We start from the raw sequence: 19432 nt of genomic DNA on the forward strand, positions 1-19432 counted from the left end.
ATAGAGTCTTGCATGACGCAGTAGTAAACCAAATGAGATCGATACAAAAGAACCTTCTTGAAGATGTTTCAAATGGATCCTTTATGTGTAGAAGCATGTGATTTGTTCACGGTTAACAATTTAGTCAACGTTCAAATAAGCTTGAAGACTGAATTAAAATATAAGAATAACTACACGTATACATTATCCCTCCGATTAATTACTAGTAATATCCCTTTGGAAAAAATAATGTTTGTTTTTTACAAACGGATTCACTATAAAGACAGTCCAGTTTTGGGTCAATGATATGTGATTCACAAAGTGCCCTAATTGAGCTTCACTGCATTTCTGTAGGTAAATTGTAAAATAGAGATATACATGTATTATACAGAAAATATTTCTCATTGATAAAGACTTCTCTAGGCGGGCGTATTTTTCATGAATATAAATTCATGATCCTTATCCGTTTTAACTTTGATGAGTTTTTAAATACCAACAGTCGTGATTTTATCGCAATTTTGATGCGAATATGTGTGTGCTGTCTGTTATTCATATTTAAAATAGATGTATATAGAACGTCTACTGGTATATAAGTTTCCTCCTGTATATTTCTGGATGGTGCTACAATATTTGACACCAATTATCGCTCAAAAAACTCTGTCTGAACAGAAGATCAGCGATATAAAGTAGAGCTTATGATGACTTTAGAATAATGGTCATTTTAGCTTTATGGTATGTCAAAAATGTGCAGAAACACTTGTTTGATTTTGTAAAATGTTCTGGTAAATGGCTTTGTATTTTGTGACTAAGGTGAGGTGTGTCGAGCTTTACAAACGGTATAACAGGTGTGAGAATAGCAGGGCAGTGGCTCTATATAACAGAGTCTCTTTAGAGCTTAATGCCAAATGAATTAAAATTGTTGTAAGGAAGTCGTATTTGGCTATGCATAATATCTTAAAAGAACTATCAAAATAATGATAATAGTATGTGACAGAACAAAAACAATGTCTTACTTCCTACTATAGGTTTTATATTGAAGCTTGTGCAGTTGTCCCATTGCGTTGACTTTTTTAGACACTTTAGGGCCACACCCTCAATACAGGCTCTATATATACCAGCTTCCTTTCCATGCGGTAACTCTATTACTGTTTCGTCCTGTAAAAGAACATATCTTAGAAGGCTTCGTGCTGTGATAATTGCTTTAAAGGTAAATTTTGAATATGAAATCTCTCGCCCTATCCATGATACAAAGACAGCGAATTATCTCTTTATCGTTGAACTTTTAACATATCTACTTTCTTGGATATTTTCGTGATACTTAAACTATTGTCATTTTCAGTTATCGCTTTTCGGTCGGATTTCAAATGTCAGGCAATAAAAACGTTGCTTAAACCAGTCAATCACTATTTCATGTATTTTGTTTATTGTTTTTATTTAAATATCGCTAATAAAGTTTACGTGAGTCAGGCATTGTATCAAATCTTTGAAAAATAAATATTACCTTCAGCACAAATATAAAATGAAAGCAGAGAGTAGGAGATCAATATGTGGTTGGTGTGCATTTAAACACGGTCAGTACTATTAATTTTTTACTTCATACGTCTACTGACTATTTTATAATATTTAAGGCAATATATAACGGGCACATAAAAACATTGGAAGTAGTTTTAAAGTCACGCTTGTTAAAAAGCAGTTCTAATCTGATTTAGTTATACTTTAAATAAATGTAAATTTAATATGATGAAAAAAAGACTTAGTAATGTATATCGGAGGTTTCCTGTGAAAACGATTTGTAAATATGACAATAGATCGAATAATTTGTTTGTACAATAATTATGAAAATGTATATTGATATTAACGTTACATTTAGAATTTAATATTATAAAAGATACATGACAAATGTATTATCTCGATCAAAGCATAATTTGGCCACATAACTTCGGGGTATTAAACAATGCTTCTCTCACGTATGTCGTTTATCACAAATAAATCGAAGGAAAAAATGATCAACCATTGTAATTATGTCAAATTACTGTACCGAGAAATCAAATTCGACTTTCATCCAAAACTTTCAAGATCACAAGTTTACAAAGCGGACATTAAATGGATATTTAAATCATGTCACGTTATTACATGCAAATATGTATAAATGGTACAATATACACAATAAAAATGATGAAAAACAAAGAGGAGTGGAACATTACGTTTAATTCCATTCTGCCGCTAGTCCCTCTCACCATGTTGGCCACTAAGTGTAAGCGTGGATTAATATGCATAGTCATGGTTACTTTGTCCAAATCTACTCAACGAAGCCCGCACATAGTTACCATAACCCATAATAATAATAAAATTAATAATAATAATAATAATAATAATAATAATAATAATAATAATAATAATATTAATAATGTGGACTTAGTACACGGCCTAATCTTTAGAAGCTCTAAGCGCTTTAGAATATTACATAACACAACAATATGCACAAAGATCAGATTACAAAAACGCAACATGAAATTAAAGAACAAAACACAAACAGGTTGACAATAATTAATGAAATGAGCGTTATTAACTTTTTAAGTCTCTTCTTGTAGTCGAAATAAGTGCGTTTTAATAGCACTCTTTAATGCGATGACAGTTTCCATATGTCTCATATATATGGACAATTTTGTTCAACGTTTGTGGGCCATGGTACGCGGAAGAACGTTGCCCATATGAATTCGTTATAATAGTGGGAACATTGGGAATACCAGTGTCGAATGAAGACATGTAAGTTTGTAGATGGGGTGTACACGAGGATGATGCTAGACATATGAATCTGACTGAAGTAAGCCAACGATTGAATGGATAGACAGTGAAGATTGCAGGACAGGTAAAGGTGTGCTCATTTTTCGTACTCTAAGCATAATCCGAGCAGGAAGGTTTGAATTTTCCGTTAGTTTGTGGTTGTCTTTGTACCGGAAGAGAGGGCCGCCTATCACACAGTTGCTGATGAGGCAAAAATCCACATGTCCTTCACTTTGTCATTGGCGACTCCACAACAATATTACCGCACGCCCTACTCATTGTTTGTATCGTCTGTTCTTACCTTGGTATTCAGATAACCTTTTATCACGAGCATGTCGTGTTGTGTTGGAAATTGCTAGTTCATTCAAGTCCTAATCTTCCTCCTCAGCTTCGTTTGTAGGGGTATAACATTGCGGTATGGTGAACGTTTAGTATTGGGACTCGAATACTGTTCTAATAAATCTGACACTAATATTGGTTCCCATTCTAGGAGTGATTTTGTACTAGCTTTGCTGCTGATAATGGCTACACCACTGGAATGGACATCACTGAGCCATCACTTGTCATCTTGAATCCAAAACGTTTTTATATGGTCCCACTGACACCGAAAATATCCTATTTTTACCTGTTCTTCCCATTAATGACTGGTGCATGTTTATTGATGTTTCAAACATAGTGAGGAAATGTCATGCACCAAGACCAGCCGTAGTTTAGGGTCCTAATAAAATTCCTGGTCGAGTCTCTGAATCATCGGGAATGATTTTTATCAGAAGCTGTCATGACACCTAATAGTTGGTTGGAGTTGTTTATTTGACCTCATGTATTTATTGGAGTTGAAGTTGAAGCTGCTAAAGTTTATGTAACGGTTTTGTTTTACCATCTACCACAGCTCTTCATATTTCTGTATGGTTTTACTTTAATGCTCTAAATCCCGTTGATGTAATTGCATATCACGCTCTAAAATGTGATTGATCCAGCAATAAATGTTGTCAGAGTTTTTTGCCAGTTTGTTTGATATTCTGGTTGGAATGATGAGCATTGCTCCAGCAAAAGACATGATCAACAACAACAACATCCGTTTAAGAAACTATGTTTCATACCTAATATAAATGAACTACGGGCTCAATTTATGTTTGTGTAATCTCATGTCGAGTACAAAGAATTTAGAAGTGCGGTCTTTTCCACTGTGGCGTCGGTTTTGTAGCCCGTAGTCTCCCAAGATTGCAAGTTCTAGAAAACGGTAGCATGACGCGAGGAAAATAAATCGTACAAACGTGCTTATCAATAATAAGCAGAGTCCCAAGCCAGTGTTGCTGAAATGAGGGAAATATACATCAAACTATACAGAAAGTAACTTTCTTAGACTCAGAGAAACACATACAAATTCACTTTACACTTCTCATGAAGCTCATGACTCACCTTCCACGCCGCGGTGAGGACATTGCAGAAAAAAGGCATTACAAAAATGTTTTAAAAAATATCGACTTAACAAGGCAAATAATAAGAGGTGAAGCACCATCATAGAATTTTTACGAATGGTACAAGGCAGAACTAGATGCTTCCATACCACATGCAATGATGACGATATGGAAGAATCGAAGTAGGCAGAATTCCATCCTGTGCCATCTTTGACGACATCAGCTCAAATAGAATTTGAAATCAAACGGCCAATCACATAATAAAGTGATCGAGATAAAAGTTCCAGGTGCTTGATTGTGAAAATTATTAGATCCGACAACACTAATCCAGCTACCGTAGTTCCCATCAGAAATTGTATGCAAAGTTTGTTAAGCGACGTGGTTTTCTATTTAAAACAAATAAAAGCACTTATGTCACGTACAGCATTGGCACTTAATTTTACCATGCTTACCTCGATAATCTACTAATTTTTGCAAAAGAAGCCAAGCAAACATACGTTGATGCTTGCATGGTGTTAAAATCGGACATATTGTGAATGTTTAAAGACATATCTGATTAACGAAGAAACTGCAGACGACAATGTAGGATTTAACTACGGACAAAAAACATCAAACAGGAACGCACATTATGAAAATTTTACCCTTGGACCTGTGTTTGTACACATATTTATCAAACAGCAAACGTGTGCGTCTAAGACTGAATTGAAGCACGTCCTCCATTTGATGGCCAAATTTAAATGGTACAAAGCGAATATATTGAGTGCAGGTAATCATTCAGCACGACAAATCAAAGTAAAATCCCTTCACCATTGTCTCAGGACTCTAACCCAGGTTCAAAACTAATGTCGTCTAGGACCAGATTCTTAAAGTTTAATTAGTAACATTGTAAGAGCTCACACTCGGACACTTTAATCTTATTTTTTACCACAAAGAATACATACGATCTTACCGGACACTACTTGAAGCCAAATAACAATTGAGAATCAACAGTTTCCATGACAATTTATACGACAACTATGCAGGATGGTAATGCCTATTAGGATTTAATTTCACACCATTCCAAGAAATGACAAGGGTCATTTTCCACCTTATACAATCATGACAGCTCGGTGTTAAGCTTCAAATTGCACTAGAGCTTAGGAATGTAAGCTTTATTACAGTTTTTAATAATATACTTGAAGACAGCAGTCTACGAAATGTAACCATGGACCTCTTAGCCAATTATATTTATGACGATCAGTATTAAGAAATACAACAGTTGCAGATCCAACCTAAATCGTGAACTAAAGAAGAAAGAAGTAAGAAAAGCTAACAGTAGTGTCAAGATAGCGAGAATCAAAACAGGATCTAGTTTCAATTTTGCTGATAATTTGGCTGATATAATCACAGTTTGTGGTTGTCAAATCCACCATCATAGTCAAAGACTGCACAAACAGTACTTAACGATGAGTCAAGAAGAAAGTTAAAAATGTAAATGTATGACGCAGGGTCTCTCGTCCAAGAAAATGATATCTAGATAGTTTGGTATAAATTAATTACAGACCATTTCAAACCTCACCTGTCTGATATTAAAAGAAACCCAACGAGTTGTTCGACACACCTGGCAGATCTCCTTATTTAAAAAATTAAAGAAATCATTGCTTATCATTAACTTTGAGACAAATGAGCTAATACATGGAACCTTAGTGACCTTCTAATCCACTGTGCGTATACACTACTCTGAAATCCAGTAGCTTGTGCTGAGTATCCACTTCAACGGTTGAAATCTAGAGTTGTTTGAGGTTGTCATCATAATAGACGATATACAGATACCAGGAAACCCATGGATGTGAGTCTACTATTGCAACGACTACAGTGTAGAAGAGTTTCACTTCAAAGGATTCCACTAAGTTCAATACTGTGACATTACAAGGATCTCATTTTCACGCACGTCTTATTCCTCTCCCTTCCCTAATCCGGATATTTGAAAATTTGCTCACGTTAGATCTCAATTTGCTATTTAGTGATTCCATGAAGTAGATACATGTGTATGAATCAGGTTGTTTGGACATATATATATTTGTTTTAATGGACTTACGTTAGTCGCTAAAAATCACCGCGTATAATCTTTACCGAGACAAACCATATTCATGCTATAGTAATTACATTAGAATCTATGATATTCGAACACCTCTACCAGAATTCTAGACATTACACAGTTGCATAAATTTGTTCATTTTATATCTTGATTACAGCTATTATAAGGATATTGATTTTTCAAGTAGACCGATTAATCAAATGTAGAATATTGCAATGTATTTAGATTTTTCAAGACATTATTTATCCAAATACATTTAGTCAAAGAAAAATGAAAGGCAGATCTTGACAGATTGTACAATACATTTAGAAATACACTTAGGGTAAAAACAATTTACTTACTGCGCGGGAACTATTAGGATACTCCATCCAGTGGACAGCCACTACAGGCTTTCCGCAGTAATCTGGATTATCCAGAGACACAGTCAAAACGTTTCCATCGTGTACTATGTTTGGTTTGCAGCGCTTAGTTGGTGGAGCTGACAATTTTAGAGAGAAGATATTATAATTGCTTAAGCTAATCATTCGTATACAAAAGTTTTGAAATCTCTCTACGAAGTATTTTAAAATCAAGAATAGGATGTTTAATTTTAATAATATATATATATATATATATATATATATATATATATATATATATATATATATATATATATATATTGCAATTTAATATTTAAATAGCAACACACAATTAATGCTTGCAAATTAAATATTTTATATTCTTTTGGTAACGATATTATATTAAGTACACTTACAGGTACACTGTATTCATATACCAAAATAAATTATCATACCGCATTACCAGTCGATGCATTCATACTATGTGAACAGAAATATGAAGCTTAATAGTGCAATCCCCACCTCATGCATGATAAGTTCGTCGAACGTTTTAAAAGGATATATGTTGTAAGTGCATGGTTTCATCGACGCACAATAAATGAAAAAATAAACACGATCATAAATTTTAATTACATATCTACCAACTGTCAGCTACTCTAGTACAAATTCTGAGCACTCAATATTTTCTTTTTTAACTTTTAACTAGTACAATACCGATGTATTCGCAAAATGTATCACATGTATAACTGTTGTATGTATGTATTTGTTGACTGTAGTAGAGCTGATGAGCATCGACAGGAGCGAAATTTCAATAGTTCAAAACGCAATATGTCATAAACTGAAATTTAATCAGTGTTATAAATATTAATTGATTATCATAAAAGCAACAATACTTGTCTCAAGAGATGGTGTATATCTGTTACTTGATTTGAGTGGATACGGGTGTCAACAAATTGAATTGTATTACAAATAATGCAAGATACTAATAATAACGAATCGGGATTTAAAGCAGTTTTAAGATATCTAGTTGCAAGGAAAATGCAGATTTGCATTCATCATAAAGATATACAGATTTAACAAATTAAGATCAATAGTTTAGTGCAGGGCGAAGAATATATAAACAGTATATATATATATATATATATATATATATATATATATATATATATATATATATATATATATATATATATATATATATATACAAATTAGATATTACACTCAGCTGAAGGAAGGATAAACACAAACATCAAATGTATGTATTATCATATCTGAAGTAATTAAGCGAACATTGCATTGTCTAATTTAGTTGGTGTCACTATCAATCATCGTATATATTTTTGCAACCCTTTTCAACACTAATGTTACAAGAGGTTTCTTATAGTGTGCTCTAGATCTAATCTCAATAATACTGTGATTCGTCTATATTGTGTCCTCTTTTTATCAATTCATTGAAGTTTCTAATAAGCGTTAGTGAAACTGTTTTCATCTTTAACGAGTAACCATTTTAATTTCAGATGCACTATATATTAATCGACCAACACCATCAACAATATTTACAGTGTCATCAAAGCGAATTTAATCGGATGAACCTACCACTTTATGATCTCTTTATTCGGGGCTTTCGTCTTGTTTGATTTCATAACCTTTACACTCAGCCATTTATTTGCTTTTTTGAATAGTGAAGAATGAACTGAGTACACGTGCAGAGCATACTATAGATAGAATCAAGAAGTTAGATTAATCGATGACTAAAGTAGAAAACACACTTTCCTCGAGAGATTTAAAATTACATGAACAGAACATACCTGTGTAAATAGAACATATAAACAGATAATCCGTAAAGGGTTGAGTGACAAATGAGCCGGAGAAGTGTGACAAAATCAAGTTAGGAAATTGAAGAGCTGCTAAAAGTTATGTTCAGTTGTCCTACTCTGCACCGTAATATATATGAATACTAAAACAAATTCCAATCAAAGTCTTGGAGGTAACGCTGACTTGTATTTTCTGTTCACACAGTTATCACTTATCATTAACATTTGATTAAGTTGATCAAGTTAACTGCCTTGAATCATTCAATATAGGTATCTTCAATTGCATTTATCTTGGTTACTTTCTTAATTTTGCTCGTTGTCGCTGATACTCATATTTATATCATGTTCATGGATTGGAATGAATTTCGTTGTTCTTTAGTTTCCAATAAGGTCACACGAGGAAGATTATATGATATGATGAAATGATGGCACATCCAATAACTTCAAGGCAGTATCTGACTTAGTGTTTTCTCTTAATGCGTTTACTACTCTGTACCGACTGTAAATGGAATATTTTGTATTCATTTATGTGATTTCAGGAATAATTTGCATTATATCCTTTCAGGTTCTTGTCCAAATTATCCTCTTTTATCTCTCAGCTGTTTCACATATTGGTTAAGAAAATGACTGACAATAGTGAAATGATTATTGAATACAGTATTTTTTCTCATCTCCTCTAAAAATAATATTTCTTTGTTTACGTTTAAATAGTTTTCACTACCCATAACGAAAATGGTTTGTGACCTTAGAGATTACTACATAATCTTGAAATGGCTTAGCCATTTGTACAAACAAGGAAGAATATACAATTTTATTAATTAACGTATCAGAAAACTAAACAAAATATAAATGAAACTTCACAATAATTATAAAAAGCCACACAAAAAATACTGAACCTCTAAGCAGAACGTAGAAGAGACTACAAAATTACGATATAGTGAGAAAGAACTCCATCTTAGGGAAACAAATCAAGTCCAGGCAGAACGATGTATTTTTTAATGTGCGACGATGTATCTGTGTTAATCAGCTTTTCACACAGACGAAGACAAATTGTTTCTTCACGTCATTTTTAATATCTAGTTGCAATAACTGATGAAGTTAAGGAAAACGAACAATGAGCAAAATCAGAACAACCTTAATATCATGCATATTTTAACGTTTCAGCTATCAAAAAGTGCATGTGCTTCCACATATAAATGTTCCGCGAAACAAGCAAGCAAACAAAGACAGTAATAGCTATGTTAACCTTGCCGCATTCTAAACTGCGCTCATACAAGCACTTAATGTAAGTCAATATGTCCATCATCAAACATGGACTTTAAAGGCGTTGGAATAGTTATCATTTCTCTTTACAAATTTAAACTGTAAAAGATAAACATGTCACCGTCGACTACCTAATGGAACATGGACCCTGCCTGACAATATTTATCAATATAATCACAAATGTAAAATTAAATAGAAATTGATAGACAACTTAAGTTTCTGGGGTAATACACAATAGACAAATGTCGACTGAAATGATAACGTTTACCATTACTAAGTTAACTTATACTTCTGCCTAGAATGTGATGTGTATCAGGGTACATATTATGTCTACAATGAAATATGACCATTTAAAAGTTGTTTCGTACAGCCGGTTTTCGATTGAATAAGACATAGTATTTGGAGTATTAAAGACATAGTCGTTCGCAAAAAATAACAAAAACAGTAGGCAATCACACCATTCAACCGAAGGACAGATAATAAGCAGCAGCAGCAGCGGCTAAATCTACAAGAATAAGAACAAACAATAAACAACTATTAGAATGATATTTGAGATTTTAATAAAATATTCATAACAGACACAGGAAAGGTGAATAAATAGAAGCTGGCAGCATTACAAACTGTGTAACTCATAAATAGAATGATCCCAACTACGGGTGTTTTGATTTTATTTTAAGGAAGAAAATTAACTATAATAAGTAATATAAAACAAAATCAGCAACTAATTAAAATCAAACGCTTAATTATTTGAATGGTGATTTATTATTTGAACAAACAAGATGCAGCATTTGCCATGTACGCATCTACTCATAGTGACCATAGTAAAGATTTTTTAACCATTTCATATTGCAAAAGTTCATTATTTATACCATCATTCAGAAGCTTAAGTAAAATATGTCATGTCTATCTGGATGATTTTGTGCATGGTGTCTCCAGGTTTATGTAGCTTATAATTCTCATATATTTATGTTCAATAAATATGAACATATAGTAAACACTGATGCCACCTCTGAAACTGGAGAGTACACCTTAAGGAGTTAAATAAGCCAACAAGCCAGCTCACTACATCCGCTTCATGCAGTATTAAATAGGAAACATTCTATGTTTGAGAACTGTGATCGGACATTTAGGATCATTTGGGATTTAATTCGCAATAATATGCTGTACCTTGAATTTCCAGTTTGCATTGTATAGAAAAAACAATCTTAGCTGATTTTACCAACATATCACTTTCATTATATTGCATAACTTAAGGCACAGGATCGTAACAAAACTTGGGAGCTCTTTGGGGATCTGAATTTCTTCAAAACAAAAATATTTCAGAGATATATATTGAAACGTATAAAATTTAAATTGACTTTGTTTCGGAATTGTCATTTTCCCTGGAAAACAGTTTAATTTAACACATTTAATCGGATGTTGATAAATTGACTCAAATCCTACCCAGGATTGGTTAGAGTCTATAATAAAGGACGAGGTGCTTCATCTAGGTATACATTTTGACAGTTCTGGAATGAAAGAATTTTAACAAAGAACAAGAAAGACAATTCTTTTATTCAGTATTTGGTTGGAAAGACAAGTTGGGATATTAGTGCTTTGGGTTATGATAGCAAATTGACAGAATTACAGTTAAAAACAACTGATGGAACTGGAATAAGAAAGTTCATCTTCAGAAAAAATGATGGAAATACAAATTCAAAGACAGGACAAGAAGAATGAAATAAAAGTGCAAATTAAATTAAGAGTGAGGAAAACCAAATGCAAATGCAGAAGGAGAAAAGAGCAATATGAGTAAAAAAAATGAAAATTCGGCATAGACTAGTGGAAATAGAATTGGTAAACAGATCACTCCTCTCTTACAAAAATACTAGGCATTAATGTCACCAGAAACATTAGGTTGGAATCCATTTTTTCAACAACCAGTAGATACTTATTTTTCACTTTGATAATATTGTTAAAAATTTAAAATGGCATTGGACTCTTCTATTACAAAGTGTAATTACTGACAAAGATCTGGAAATCTACTGTTCATTGTCAGTACAACATCCTTTAGATGTTTTATTTTGGTAAAAAAATGATCTTAATCTCATACGGGTACTTTCAAATATCAATCCATCACAACTTTTAGAAATCAGATATCGATAAGACTGATCAGATATCCTTATCTCGTCCTTGTCCTACCTGCACGCACATTAAAATAAAGGACACGTCATTTCTGATTACAATAGGTCGTATAATATAATAAAGTACAATAAGCAACAACATAAAGGTTTTCCAAATGATCTTATCTTCAAGACCTTAAGGTCACGGTCTTGTATTAAAAGCAGTACACTGTTAAACCCCTCTCTGATTTCGGAGAATTATGAACCATGCATGTCAGCATGTTTTTATTGCTTCGCTAGGATTCTGTCAAGCCTATCTCATCTCTGTTAAAACATTAATGTACAAAGGAACTTCCCAGAGCCTTTTTGTATCAAGTACTGAGAGGAATTTCGAAAATATTATCTCTGGATTCCCAGTGTATATTAGTAAAAAACAAATAATGCAATATATTGATATGATTGTATATTATTTGAAAATTGTTCACATTTATCTACAATTGCCGTACTACTGACAAAATTGTTTGCAATAAGAAAGCCATGTTCATTCCTTATAATTAGATCATCCACCAATTTGTATGTGTGCCCATTTACCGTGCATGGGCAAAGATCGCACCAATTTAAAAGTTCGCGAGTTTTCCAATATAAGTCTAGTTCTGGACTAATTGCTTATTTGGGTTGAGATGTAATAGGAAGGGAGCAGCATTATATTTTATACTTCATTTCTTGTAAATAAAAGAGTCTTATTAACTGGTAATCTGTATAATAGAAATGTTATGTATAATTAGGCATTCTTAGTATTACCACTAGTCTAGGAAGTCATCTTCAAGCAACACATTTTGCTTAAATTATGTATTCGTTCGAACTAATGTATTCGAAATATTTCAGATTATTTTGATTTGTAACAGCTGTCACGGAAATACTATTTAAGGACTAGTTGGATACTTATAGCCGTTACGGAATTAGTGTGGATTATTTTAAAGACATTTTGGGGTTGAATTGCAGTGCTTTTTCTCTCGTGTTGATAAGCAAATACAATAAAGACCAAATCAAATTAATCGATAGTTTTGGAATTGATAGACCATTTAAGACCTTAATAATTAATTCACTCTACTTTACGTTATTGATACTTTTTTCAGTTTCATTTCCTGCAAAAAATTATTTTAGTTAAAAATATTAATATTTTCAGTTATACCAAATGTGTTGGTTTTTCCTCTTTCATGTTATTTTATTTTAAGACCATAGTGTTGTAACTATATATATATATATATATATATATATATATATATATATATATATATATATATATATATATATATCCAGCGTTAACAAAGATGTCTTTAGATGTCTTTAGAAACCACTATGCTGAACTATAGCACAATGTTCCATCTAAATATATATATAGATGGGCGCTGGAACCAGTCGTCTGTCCAACGTGCGCTGTGCTGATGTATGCTTGTCAATGCTTTTCAATGCGCTCTCCGATTCTTATACGTGCGTCTGGTTGCCGCCTCTTCTTGTATCGGGTACTGTGTTCATAATGATAAACATGATTTTCTTGTTAACTGTTTCTCAAAATCAGCTGTGATGAATCAACGTTTAGGCCATAAAGTGCACATTAGGTTTTTTCACGTCCGAAGCAGTGATGGAAACAATGTCAGCAGAAACAAATGACGTTAAATTTTTGTACTTAGAATAGAAGTAATGAAATATTTTGTGTTATATTTGTCATCTAAAAATGACTGGTATGTGCTTATGTTCAAAACATTTGCAATGCAGATTCATACAGAGAATATTTGTAATCGAGTTGTGTTGTGCAAATTGCAAGGTAGTGGGAGACAAATCGTGGAACAATACATTTAGTTACATCGACTAAATTTTGATCTGAACTACATTTCTGGAACGTCTAGCCATAACAACATTACTAGTATTCGTTGTATTAGTGGTAGGGCTTATTCAACGTACTGAATGTGTGTCAGCTGTCGCTTGCGAATGATGAAATAGATGAAATGATCAAATCGTATTATATCCAGTGCCAGTAAGTATACATAAGCTTCTCAAATTATTGTTGACGTTGCATGTTTCTGCAGATAATTGAATGCTCATATATAATGTATTTTAAACTGGAAAACTATGACAAACTTAAATGCCTAGTATCCTGTAAAACAACGCGGAATTGTCATTTCATTAAAACTACTAGCTGTAAGTGAACATGTTGGGAGGATGGATAACGTCGGTCACATGGTATGCTGAAGCTGCAACCATAAAATATGAACATATTGTGTCATATTCTCTCTCTCTACCTCTCTCTCTCTATCTTAATATTAACACTTGAAACAATAAATATATACATATATAAACCTGCATTTGGCTGATTATTAATTAATTAATGTGTGTGGCTTATACTATGCTGAAAATTCACTGTTTTGCTATCCTTTTGACATCCTTCCAAAGTCTTTCGGGGAAGAACGCATTGCAAGTAAATTAGAGCGTGGCAGCAGGTGCCATTATTCGCTGTGCGTATTCGAGTCCTTTCGGACTAGAACAAATTAATATTCACTATGTTGTGCGATTATAACTGGGGTATTTTATATTATTATATACAAATTTGTTTCATTTGATTATGTTTTCATGTATGCATTGTGGTGCCCATGGATAAACCATTTCGTCTCTGTTTAACCTCAGTATTATTAGCTCTTAATCTTTATGTGCTATTGTTGAATTAGAAATAAATAGGTCTTGATAGCGAATATACAAAGCACCGTAACATGATCAATTTGCATTCACCTTTTTTCGCAAAGAACAAGAGGACAAAAGAACAATAATTATAGAATAAAATGATACATGCAAACGATTTAGAGCTGAAATTTCTGACGTATCCTAACTCGCTACACTGCTATAAGTACATACAACAAATCTGGACTATAAAAGTATAATTGAATACTCACCAGTTGCACATATTGCCACCTCTTTTCTTTTAGAAAAACCGTCATATAAAATAGTATATATCGCTTCATCCGATGTTTGAAAGTCTCTTATCAATATATCTCCATTTTCCAAAGACAACTTTTGCTTGTATCTATCATGTATTATATCGTTTTCGCTACGAAACGTAGCAATTGCCTCTGCTTTATCGGCAATTTTTTTGTAAAGGATAATATCTCCACTGAAATTGGAAGATGTAATGTTTTGAAACACATGTACGGGATCTCCGATGCAGACAAATATAGAACTATGTCCTGTATCTGAAATTTAAAATATTAGATAAAAATATTTTTATCTGAAACATTATCGTCAGAAATAATAATAATAATAATAATAATAATAATAATAATAATAATAAGAAGAAGAAGAAGAAGAAGAAGAAGAAGAATAAGAAGAAGACGAAGAAGAAGAAAAACTAGAAGAATTCCAGGATTTTCGTCATCAACGACAAGAAAGAAGTGATGAATGTTCATATGGTCAACATAACTGGTCATGTCAAGGAGGAAGAAAAGCGCTACAATCAAACGGACAACCCTTAACCCGATAAGGTGGTCAATGGGGGAGAAGACGCTATCCGATGGTCTTTGTCTTCTAATAATAGACAGACAAGGAAGCGTGGTGGCTATAGAAAAGTGTATGATATTAGCCCCTGAACAATGTTAGACGGATTAGATAGAATGCACTACTATGCATGTTTATATGTTGGATGAACCATGAAAAAAGTAAATACTGATACTTCGGACTATATTATTAACACTGACCTGAATATAAACACTAACCATAAATGTTCAGTATAAATATTGATATAAAATAAATAGAAGAAACTGGAACAAAATACAAACAATAGCGTTTAGTCGAAATCCAGACAGTTAGAGACACGCAGCCGTGGATCGTGGAAGTAAACTATCAAATAATGGTATTAGTATCAAACAATGATAAAAAGGAACCCTGCATTAAAAAAAACTAAAGTACCAAATAAGCATCAGAGATCGATTTAACGCACGCCGTGTGCTAAAGCTAGTACACACCGACAGAATCGAATAAAAAAATATAAAACTTATATTCGAGGGTGCTGCGACAATAAACCAGGCTCTGTGCAGTAAACTTTTCAACAAAACTGCAAACGAAAAGAATGCCATCTAAATAAGCAAATACATATTACAGAGAAAATAAAAACCAAAAGGAACCAAAAAGAAGGAGGGGCATATCATATAATTAAACTAAAATTAGACAGAAAAAGATGGAAAACGGGTTATTAGCAGAACAGCATACGTCATTAGTTGTGTAATAAATAGACCAAGTCATTATATGAAGTGATCGAAATACTGAAGCAAGAGATCTACGGGTCATAAGAAATGAGTAGATATAAAAAGTTTGCAAAATAGTGCAAATAAGACTAGCGATTCAAGATCAAACAACAACAGGTACACTCAGAGATCAGTGTTCGGGATAACTTATCCAGTACCATGCTGCACAAAACTGAGGGTAAAAGATTATATAAAACATCATATAGGAAAACCGATTAAACACTAAGGCAGATCAAAGACGGGGAGGAGCTGAAGGATGTCGATCAGCAAGAATACAAATTAAGACCAACAGAACGGATTGGGAAATTATTACGTCCAAAGTTCAACGGTTCTGGCTACAGAAATCCACCAGTATTGAACTGTATTTGCAAGACTCTACTGCATACTCAAATGCAGGTTTTCTGATGAATGAGGAAAGTCTGCAAGATGATTTCCTAAATGAGATGAACTACATGTTAATTAAAATATTTGCAACTACAAAAAAGAAAAGGTCCGGGTTGAAACGATCAATATGATCTTCGACAAATTTGCCAGCAACACAGATTCGGCTTCCCATATATAGCAGTGTCATCCGAAAAGGAAGAGATAGTAAACGAAACAAGTGATTAACATTGATAACTTCAGAAATGCACTCTGCACTCTTGGATCTTGAAATGTCTCATAGTCTGCAAAGCCTTAAACACGCCGAAATTCATTGCATTCAGTAATTTATCTAATTTATCTTCCTGGATGCAGCCATTCAGGGCTTTTTGAATCATAACTGATGTCTTCTATATAGGTTTTATATCAAGATAGTTTTCTTAAGTGCGTAATTTCTCCTCGAGCGCTTATTATGATTCCATATTAAATACATTAAAGAATGAAGGACTCCATAAAAATAAATATCAACCACCTACTGCCGATGGACAGCTTTATAATATACAGTCACAGATAAACTGAAATTGACGTTTCTTTCCAGACAGTAATATTTTAATAATACTCTTTAGATAGATTCTGGAATTAAAAAACTTGATATTTTAAGTATCACAATATAAACGAAAGATACACAGAGGTAACACTGTAGCAGTCGTGATATTTGCACGGCCTCAGGTGTACGGTACAAATCCTGCATCGTCGATTGAACCAAAAGAATGAATGGAGCTGAATTGATATATATAGTGTACTGAACCGAATATATGATGATATATGAATTCATGTCTTTGGTGCCGGAAAGTCTTTAAAAGGCTATTATGCCAAATACGGACGACTCGCTATTACAGACATCAATTAACAGCATGTACAGTTTCTGAGAGAACCAGTGCAAGAGGCTATAGATTTTACATCTAGATATGACTTCATCTGGGAGAAGCAATACTACAAAGAGAGAAACCGATGAGACTAGAGCGGGAGCACAATAATCAATAATGTAAAGACGAAGTAGTGGTCAACATATATCACTTTTGTGCAGAGTTAGTAAGCATAGTGATAGAAAGGTGAATAAACCATTTAATATTTTCATGGAACTAAAATATTAAACAATGGTATTAGTGTCAAACAACGATAAAAGACCTCCTGCATTAAAGGAGCTAAAGTACCAAATAATCATCAAAGATCGATTTAACACGTACTAATACAAGTCCACACCGACAAAATCGAAGACACAAAAATGAAACTTATATTAGAGAGTGCTGCGATAATAAACCGGGATCTATGCTGTAATCGTTTCAGTAAAAACTGCAAACGAAAATAATGCCATCTCAATAAAATACAAATTGCAGAGAAAAAATGAACGAAAAAAGGGGGTGCATATCATATAATTAAACAGAAATTCCACATAGAAAGATGGAAAAAGTGTTATTAGCAGAACAGCATACGTCGGTAGTTGAATAATCTAAACGCCAAGTCATTATATGAAGTGAGTGAAATATTGAAGCTAGAACTCTACATAATGTCGTAATACTACAAATAGAGGAACTTCTCAGAGTAGAGCAGGAGCACAATAATCGACAAGGTAAAGATGAAGTAGTGGACAATATGTGTCACTTTTTCGCAGAAGTAGTTAAATTAATGATAAAACGGTGACCGAGCTATGTTCTGCCTTTATAAACTAGCACAATGTGAACACACACACACACATTAGTTAAATTTTTTCCAGCTATTCACAGGCAACAATCTTGGAATTATGTGGTGCATTGTAAAGACAAATGCTACGATTTTGTAACAGAAGGAGCAAATAAATCTGAAACTGAAAAGATGGCAGACAAAGTAATAGTTGGCCAAAGTGGAATCTGACATACATAAAAAAGTTGACGAATGAAGGAACATGATTAATTAAGAACAGTGATTTTGCCAAATAACTTTAGATTTATGGAAAACTAGACTCGCCTAGAGTACCGAATCTCTTTTTGGAAGCAATGGGATTACTATTATGAACTGAGTTGTTATTATTATAAGCTTCCAATACTATAATCTACAATACTTGTCCTTATGGATATTTAGTGCATAAAACTAAATTACACTATTTCACATATACATAGAATTACTTTGACGATACTTGTAAGAGTGCGCCATGATTATAATGTAAACAGTACTTTTTCTGACGAGTTCATTGATAAACGCTGCTACAGCTTATTTTCTTATTTCTAATAGTAACATCATCTGCACATATATGCTATGTTCCTCAATATGGTTTTAAATTGTGTATCTATTATCGAAGCGACACAAATCAAGTTCTGAAAGAAAGTTCCTGTTATTGTCTTGTGAAGTAACAACATTATTGAATGTCAGAATTAGTTCACATATACCAGGTAAGTTAATATCTGATTAGAGTCAATCTTAATCTTGTGTTTGCAATTCTCTTTTTATTTCGACATAATTTGAATGTTTCCTTTTTCCTTGCCAGTTTGTTTTCCATGACATTTTGTCTCAAATAAGACAAAAAGAACGAGGTGAAGAAAAGCAATATGCCCAATCTCTTCTTATAAATAGAAAGATAAATATTTATATTCATAAACTCACATATCTTTTGAAATAATATGATAATATATATTATATACCATATATTGAACAACTTATTAAAACGTAACTATAGTGACATTACCGACCTGTACACAGTGATGCCAATAGAGTTACCGGTAAGAACACGCAGCAATGCAAGGGTTTGATCATCTTTTTAATCTAAAAGTAAGAAATGGTCATTAGTACACGTGAACAGGCATATATTTTAACCTGCTAATTATAACGAGTAGCAAACGTCAAATTAACTTGCGTGATTTAGTAAACGATCCCATAAGCATTATAGGTTTTCTTTTAACTTTCTTGTTTCGTTTTCATTTCCTCATTTACAGCTCCGGCGGCCCGTTGATTAGACCGTCCGCCTCGGATGCGAG

At 33.1% G+C, this 19432-nt stretch overlaps 1 protein-coding gene across 1 annotated transcript in view; it reads right to left on the bottom strand.

Annotated features, from left to right (window-relative positions):
* Nucleotides 1-19432, bottom strand: part of LOC149774240 (uncharacterized) — a 53762-nt gene that overhangs the window by 20862 nt on the left and 13468 nt on the right. The window contains exons 2-5 of the mRNA XM_089945550.1: nt 19148-19220; nt 14721-15017; nt 6600-6736; nt 993-1134 (exon numbers count right to left, since the gene is read on the bottom strand). Coding sequence (XP_089801676.1) covers nt 993-1134; nt 6600-6736; nt 14721-15017; nt 19148-19211 — 640 coding nt within the window. The 5' untranslated portion in view covers nt 19212-19220. The remainder of the gene's footprint in view (nt 1-992; nt 1135-6599; nt 6737-14720; nt 15018-19147; nt 19221-19432) is intronic.

Source organism: Sinohyriopsis cumingii, unplaced genomic scaffold (assembly GCF_028554795.1).
Source record: "Sinohyriopsis cumingii isolate HCF-2022 unplaced genomic scaffold, ASM2855479v2 utg000360l, whole genome shotgun sequence".
Taxonomy (NCBI): Eukaryota; Metazoa; Mollusca; class Bivalvia; order Unionida; family Unionidae; genus Sinohyriopsis; species Sinohyriopsis cumingii.